The following is a 7,500-nucleotide window of genomic DNA, read 5'->3' on the forward strand; positions in this document are numbered from 1 at the left end:
ATGAAACAGACATGAAACGGACATGAAACGGACATGAAACGGCGGCCTCACCGTGGCTCTTCGGCAGCCAGTAGTACACTGTGGACAGACTCAGGACGCTCTGCAGCGTGGACTCGGAGAGCTTCTCCACGTCCTGAGGAGAAGACGGAGGAAACACAGCCAATCATTTCAACTACGAGCTTCCGAAAAGACGCAGAAATATCTATGAACCTCAACATGGTTGCAATTTTTTTTTTTCATTTATTTTGCATACAAACTGATATTTTTGAGGCCTTTTTTAAAAAATCCAGATGTTATACAGAGCAATGACAATATCTGTGTGACTGCTGGTAATAATATTAATATATACATTTTAGTTCATTTTTTTGATATATAATCATTTATATATTTATTGTATTTGTCTTTTCGTGTCCTCCACAGCTGGTGGTCCGAAATAAAGTGGGCGGGGCAAATACAAGATGAACGCCACCAACGATCCGACCTGCTGTGAAGGCAGCGGCGGTTTGGAGAAGGCCAGGCTGAGCTTGGTGGCTTCCTGGGACACGACCTTCACCGCCTGGTCTGAGGACAGAAGAGACCGTCACGTGAAAAGGAAACCCGAAGTCCAGCCGTGAGACGTGCTGTCGTTCCAGAATATAAACAGGAAAAGGGACCAAGAGGAAGAACTATACTCAACTCAGAGAGGCCCAGAAGTTGGAGAGGTTGAACCGCCCGTCGGACTCTTTGGATTCGCCATCTGCGGTGGAAGATAAGCAGTCAGACGTGTTCACGCCCCTTTTTCCAGGAGAAATAACATATTAAAATGCCAAACAGAAGAAAAAAAACACTCTAAATACATTACTTTTTTTTTTTTTTTTTTTAAAAAGGCAATGTCTCTGCATTTTATTTTTATAAATGAAATAATTGGAATATTTAATCTCCGTTGATTAAAAGTGGAACTTTTGATGAGTATTTGTCACTTTTTCTGATATTTTATGTTAATAATAATTTAAATAAATAAACAGATCTGCATTAAATCACTAATAAAAGTACGTTAAATTGAAGTCCTACGATTGGATTGTGTTCACGTTACATGAATCTCCAACATTCTTTTTCTTTTAGTCGCCTGTTTTCCTTTGTTGTCCGGTTCTTAATACATTTGGAAGAATTATGTTGATCGCACACTTTTGTTACTTTGTTTTTCATCCAATTATGTATACTGTCAGATATAAAATCACATTGTTAATACCTACCAGCAATATAATATTGTGTCCTAATAATCTATAAAAGTGTCATTTGTTTGTCACTGGAATAAACAAAAACAGATCTGCTCATCTATCTATCTATCTATAAATGTACATACACACACACACACACACACACACACATATATATATATATATATATATATATATTATATAAATAAATGTACATATACATATATATATATATATATATATATATATATATTTTAAAAAAAATAAACCCTTTTTAGAGGCGTTAATTCAACTTTAAGTCTCAGTCTCTCTCTCTACACAATGAACATGTACACCATCATAAAAGAGTTATAGTTATATAAAGTTATATTTAAATATAATATTGTGTCCTGATAATTATAAAAGTGTTATTTGTTTGTCACTGGAATAAACAAAAACAGATCTGCTCATCTATCTATCTATACATGTACATATATACACACACACACACACACACACACACACACACACACACACATACATATATATATATATATATTATATAAATAAATGTACATATATATATATATACATATATATTAAAAAAAGCATAAACCCTTTTTAGAGGCGTTAATTCAACTTTAAGTCTCAGTCTCTCTCTCTACACAATGAACATGTAAACCATCATAAAAGAGTTATAGTTATATAAAGTTATATTTAAATAGTAGTATTGGTAGAAAAGTGTTTATGTGAAGCTGCTTCGGAGAATTGATCAAACTGCCACATCTTGATACCAGATCAGCAAAAACAAACCGGAAGGCAACAATGTAGCGTTACACTCATTAAACTCGTCTCACTTTTTAAGAATAGCGGATAAACCGAACTCGGTGTACATAAAAATAATAAAATAATAATAATAATCACGTTACTAAATTTAACAAAATGTATTTTAATCGTGTAGTTTCATAAAAGTGCCTTCCAGCGTTAGCTCGACACGCGCCACCACGCGCACACATCAACGTCATGTCGCGTCTCGCGCATAAATACCTCGGACTCGGTCTCTGATGCACTGGATGGAGTTCAGTAGATTCCGTAAAGGCAGAGACACGTTTCCACCGCAATTGTCAGCACTCATGACACCAAAAGGGAGTTTAAAAACAGCCTGATAGACGTGCGTGTTGTGGAACCACAGAAAGAACCGGAAGTTGAGCCGGGGACGATTATAGAGGAAGCACCGACACGGCCGTAAAAGGTTATCCAGTGACACCTGGTGGTGAAATTATAGTATTACAAGCAGACACTGGGCTTGAGATCATTTGAACGTTTTTTGGGCTGTTTTTCTTTTCTTAGTAGCAACTTAAAAATGTAATAGAAGAAACTGAGTGCCTTTTAATGTTTTTGTCAATGTTGTAAATGTTGTAAAAATCACCTTAAACAAAGAACATATGATTTCCTGGTACTTAATTATGAACATACTTCTTCCTCTAGTCTAGATGTATCTTGAGATATTTGATCAATCAATTAATTATGTTTTAACTTGTCATACAAATAATAAAAGTAAGAAATCAGCTGGGGAAGTTTCATGGCGATTATAAGTTATACATATTTTTTCTTCCTGACTCCTTATACTAACAATAAAAATCCTAATTCTCTAAAGTCTGATGTGACTGAGACATATAACTAACACCCGCTTCTACCGTTTGAACTTCATTTCTTTTTCATCTTCCCTTTCTTTGCCGTCATTTCTTCTTTTCCTACACGCTTTAGTTTCACGCTGACACGTTTCCGAGATCGGGAAGAACTGGTGTCTGGTGCCTCCGGTTTCCTGTCACTCTCCAAAGACACTGGCAGGAAAGGTGGGTTAGAACTGATTATGAATTGTTTAATCACCAATAAAGTATCGGCCCTATAAGTCTGCTTTATTTTACCGTAAAACACCAAGTCGGCTTAACTTTACCAGTTGTGATATTTGACTGGGAAAGGTAACCAAATGTGTTATCATCCTTCCACCTTACGTACACACATATTGTTGGTTATGTAGCACATCATCCCACCATGATCTCTTTATTAAACACCAACCAATACAAATGAGATTATACTCAAGTCGCAATGTACATCCACATCTGTGAGTCCTTGATAATACGTCCATTGGTCACGATAAATATGTGTTCATTATGTGTTGAGTCGCCTCTAAGGTGTAGTTGGCTTTGGCGGTCCCTGTGGACAAAGGTGGTAGTGTTTCCGAAGACCAGAGTCCCTTTAGAAAACCGCAGGGTCTGACAGCACGTGTGGTCCTGGTTCTGGTTCTGGTTCTGGCCTCTACGTCGAGCTGCTCTCAGTAGAATCCCTAATGTGGCTGCTTGGTGCAGAAGTAGGCTCCGGACCCGATCCCCAAGAGGCACAACACGAGGCTCACGCCGAAGAACCCCGCTGCTGGACTCACTCCTGGCCTGGCCTTCAGCGCTGTGGATGGAACAAACACGTCTTTTAAAGCACAACATGTCTTCAAAACCTTCAGCCAAGACCACCTCCACCGAGACCAGAAGTGGACGTAGTGGCAGTGAAAGTCACCCATTGGTTTATGGACAACGGTTTTGAAGCCTCGAGTTTGGCATTTTGGTCCGTCGCCATGTTTTTTTGCGACTAGTGAACGGAAGTTATCATTTTTAGACTGGAGAAGAGTGACGTAGAGACTCCGTAGAGACGGTGTTGGAACCTGTCAATCACTGTGTAGCCCCGCCCCTAAAGCTTTATGGTCTGTTTGACTCTAAATGACCATAATCTACTAAATGAACATCACGCTGTATTGAAGAAGACTTGAAACTAGAGATTGAGACCAAAAACTAATGTTTACAATGTTTACTGAGGGAATAAATCAAGAGAAGTAGAGTAATTTATATAGACTTCTATACAACCAGAGGAGTCGCCCCCTGGTGGTCAGGAGAGAAAATGCAGCTTTAACACATGAAGCATAGACTTCTATACAACCAGAGGAGTCGCCCCCTGGTGGTCAGTAGAGAGAATGCAGCTTTAACACATGAAGCATAGACTTCTATACAACCAGAGGAGTCGCCCCCTGGTGGTCAGGAGAGAGAATGCAGCTTTAACACATGAAGCATAGACTTCTATACAACCAGAGGAGTCGCCCCTTGGTGGTCAGGAGAGAGAATGCAGCTTTAACACATGAAGCATAGACTTCTATACAACCAGAGGAGTCGCCCCCTGGTGGTCAGGAGAGAGAATGCAGCTTTAACACATGAAGCATAGACTTCTATACAACCAGAGGAGTCGCCCCTTGGTGGTCAGGAGAGAGAATGCAGCTTTAACACATGAAGCATAGACATCTATACAACCAGAGGAGTCGCCCGCTGGTGGTCAGGAGAGAGAATGCAGCTTTAACACATGAAGCATAGACTTCTATACAACCAGAGGAGTCGCCCGCTGGTGGTCAGGAGAGAGAATGCAGCGTTAACACATGAAGCATAGACTTCTATACAACCAGAGGAGTCGCCCCCTGGTGGACAGTAGAGAGAATGCAGCTTTAACACATGAATCATAGACTTCTATACAACCAGAGGAGTCGCCCCCTGGTGGTCAGGAGAGAGAGAATGCAGCTTTAATACATGAACATAGACTTCTATACAACCAGAGGAGTCTTACCCCAGCTCCTGGCCATCGTCCGTTTCAAAGCCCGATGCTGCACCGAACACGAGTAAACGTCCCCCTTGCGGGGGGTGAAGCTCAGCGCCGACATTCTGCGGAACGTCCCGTCACTGTTGTGGCCGTAACGCAGGTCCTCCGCCCCGTCCGGGACCTCCGCCCCGTTCTTGGTCCACGTGAAGTTGATGGAGGGCGGGTAGAAGCCGTCGGCCAAACAGAAGAGGGTGTTCGCCACGCCGGGGTCGGCCTCGTACCGGCTGTAGATGGAGATGTCTGGAGCGTCTGCTCAGGGGGAGGGACATGGATCAGAAAAGAAGCGACCGAGAACCTTAAAATATCGTTCCGTTAGTTTAAACAGTAGTTGGATAAACTCGGTATACCTTCCCGTATGGGTACACCAGGAGAAGCTTTCTTGGCTTTGCCCATCACACTCAGACAGTTAGTGATGCTAGATTTGGCAATTTTAAAAGCCCGTTCCTTTAAGTCTTTCACGGACTGCGGCAGCTGAGGAATCCAAAACACCAACTCTTTCTTGTTGAAGTCAACATAGGCGAGCACGTCCTCGTCAGCGAGGATGTCCACCCGCACCTCGCCGGATTCGTAGCACCCGTAGACGTAGTGGAAGTCATGGTGGAGCGCTGGAGAAAGCAGGAGAAGAAACAAGATGGAAGCTGTTTAAAGAGTCCAGTAGTCAAAGTTGATTTATTTGTCGAGAATGTATCTGTCCTGAAGTAAAGCCCCTTCCATATTTATTTTAACCAAAAACAAAATGTTTTCAAGTGGTTTTGTTTCCTTAAACCCAAACAAGCCGATATCGACGCGCATTGCTGGACTTTTGTAGTAAAGAGCACAAAAAAGATATCGTACAAACCGTTGTGGAGATGTTGGAAAAACATTTATCTCCCAAAATCCCCCAAAACATAGTTTTTTACAAGTGTTACATAGCTGTAATATAATTATTGATCGTCAGATATCTTTTAAAAACAAGATAGTTGTCAGTGTGAACGAGCTGCCGGTAAAATAGCCGCTGTGTCGCTACCTGGGCGTCTTTAAACGATCATTTTAAAAATCGAAATTTTCCGTCGTGTGAAACTGAAAAGGTCCGCCTGGGGTACTTTCACGGCCTCCTGGAGCTCTTCAGAAAAGATTAACGTGCCGACAACGACACTCTGACCCATTGACAGAGACACAAAATCAATGTGGTGCATTGATTCGTGTCTTCTTGTTGTTGTTGTTGTTGTTGAGGGAAACAGAACACCAGACAGTCGTCTGCGTACGCGCTGAAAACAAGCAAAGCATTGTCATTGAAAAAAAAACGATGCTACCTGCTTGTGAGTGCAATTACCATCATATCTCATTAGTTTCACCTGTAGAAACTAAGCACAATAACAACAATTTAACATTTTCTGAGCTTTTCTTTTAGATCCCTGGATGTTTCTCCTTTAAAATCTAATTTTTACACTTTTTCTTTTGAGGGCGGATCAAACAAACGGGATAAAACATATGAATTAGTGCGCTTCAGAGGTGCAGGAAGGCCAGCCGTATCCCTCTGTATCCAGACTTTATGACAAATAACTGTCTGAGAGGTCAAAGCAATGCAAGCATATGGAAATATGCATCTTGAAGATTCGTGGCACACAAAAAAAAAACCCAACTATTTCACTTTTACAATAAATCTCTCAAGAGGCGACTGACATGAAATATAAATCAGGGGGTGAGACATGTTTTTTTTTTATAAAAAGCTTCTCCTGCTTCCTTTATACTTTCACTTCACACTCACAAGAAGCCGAAGGTCTTACTTGCTGCAGAAGAACAAACCGCTCCGGTGAAGCCGATCAGCGCCATCACAAGAAGAAACATCTCTCAATGCCTCAAAACGCCTGGAAACTGGAAACCTTCAACCAGTCGAGCTTCAACCGGCCAGTCAGACACGACGGCGTACGGTGTTGCCGGGTAGAATATCTGCAGCTCGTGGGGGGCTCAACCAGGAAGCGGTCATTTGTAGACAACATTTTTAGGAAACATTTTAACTGAACTTCCTCCTTGTGCCTATGTGTTGTACGTGTGTTTCACATATTTAGGTGTTAAGAGTCTAATGGTGAGGACTGCATCTGTTTCCTGTTCGTGTTTCCTGTTCCTTCTTGAGCCAATCACGTCATGCCGTTGTTGTGTTTTGGTTTCTGGGGATATTATTCTATTTTATCGCCTGCTGCTGTTGTTATTATTATTATTATTATAGTTTTTCCATCATTGTTTTGCTTGCTCTCATTGGATGAATCATTTATATCATATGTGTTGAATGTGTTGTAATTATATTAGGGGGGGGGGGGTGGTCCTGTCCCAATGTGAGGGTCCTGGGACAGAGGATTTAGTGTGTTGTACAGATTGTAAAGCCCTCTGAGGAAAATGTGTGATTTTTGGGGCGATTTAAATAAATGTAATTGAAATTAAAAAGTGAAATATGATGGAAAAAATACTTCAAATCAAACTGACTGAAATGCTTGTGGACATTTAAATTGATTTCAACAGATTTAAAATGAACACAACTTCTCGTTGGAGATGAAAAGGTTTAGCAGTGAGAGTGTATATGGAGTTGCTGGATTTATCTGAGCAAAGGATGAAAACGTGTGTGCAGTACACCCAACGACCAGCAGGGGGCAACGTG

The 7,500-nt window shown here is 41.1% G+C and overlaps 2 protein-coding genes across 2 annotated transcripts in view; both read right to left on the bottom strand.

Moving 5' to 3' along the window:
* Positions 1–2,387, bottom strand: part of ccndbp1 (cyclin D-type binding-protein 1) — a 7,601-nt gene extending 5,214 nt beyond the window's left edge. The window contains 4 exon segments of the mRNA XM_034533781.1: positions 52–133; positions 482–561; positions 677–736; positions 2,223–2,387. Of these exon segments, the coding sequence (XP_034389672.1) occupies positions 52–133; positions 482–561; positions 677–736; positions 2,223–2,310 (310 nt within the window). The 5' untranslated portion in view covers positions 2,311–2,387.
* Positions 2,388–3,223: 836 nt separating this feature from the next.
* LOC117731450 (H-2 class II histocompatibility antigen, A-U alpha chain-like) lies at positions 3,224–6,950 on the bottom strand. Its single transcript, XM_034533828.1, has 4 exons — positions 6,635–6,950; positions 5,216–5,473; positions 4,836–5,117; positions 3,224–3,638 (listed from the first exon to the last, which is right to left on the bottom strand). The coding sequence occupies exons 1-4, from the start codon at positions 6,693–6,695 to the stop codon at positions 3,523–3,525; spliced, it is 717 nt and encodes a 238-aa protein (XP_034389719.1). The 5' UTR covers positions 6,696–6,950; the 3' UTR covers positions 3,224–3,522.
* Between the last annotated feature and the right edge of the window lie 550 nt (positions 6,951–7,500).

The sequence above is a fragment of the Cyclopterus lumpus genome, chromosome 5, assembly GCF_009769545.1.
Source record: "Cyclopterus lumpus isolate fCycLum1 chromosome 5, fCycLum1.pri, whole genome shotgun sequence".
In the NCBI taxonomy this organism is placed as follows: domain Eukaryota; kingdom Metazoa; phylum Chordata; class Actinopteri; order Perciformes; family Cyclopteridae; genus Cyclopterus; species Cyclopterus lumpus.

Coding starts and splice junctions, on each gene's coding strand:
- LOC117731450 (XM_034533828.1), bottom strand. CDS start 6,695: ATGTTTCTTCTTGTGATGGCGCTGATCGGCTTCACCGGAGCGGTTTGT. Junction 5,118..5,215: donor TGGTGTACCCATACGGGAAG/GTATACCGAGTT, acceptor CCCCCTGAGCAG/ACGCTCCAGACATCTCCATC. Junction 3,639..4,835: donor GACGATGGCCAGGAGCTGGG/GTAAGACTCCTC, acceptor TTCCATCCACAG/CGCTGAAGGCCAGGCCAGGA.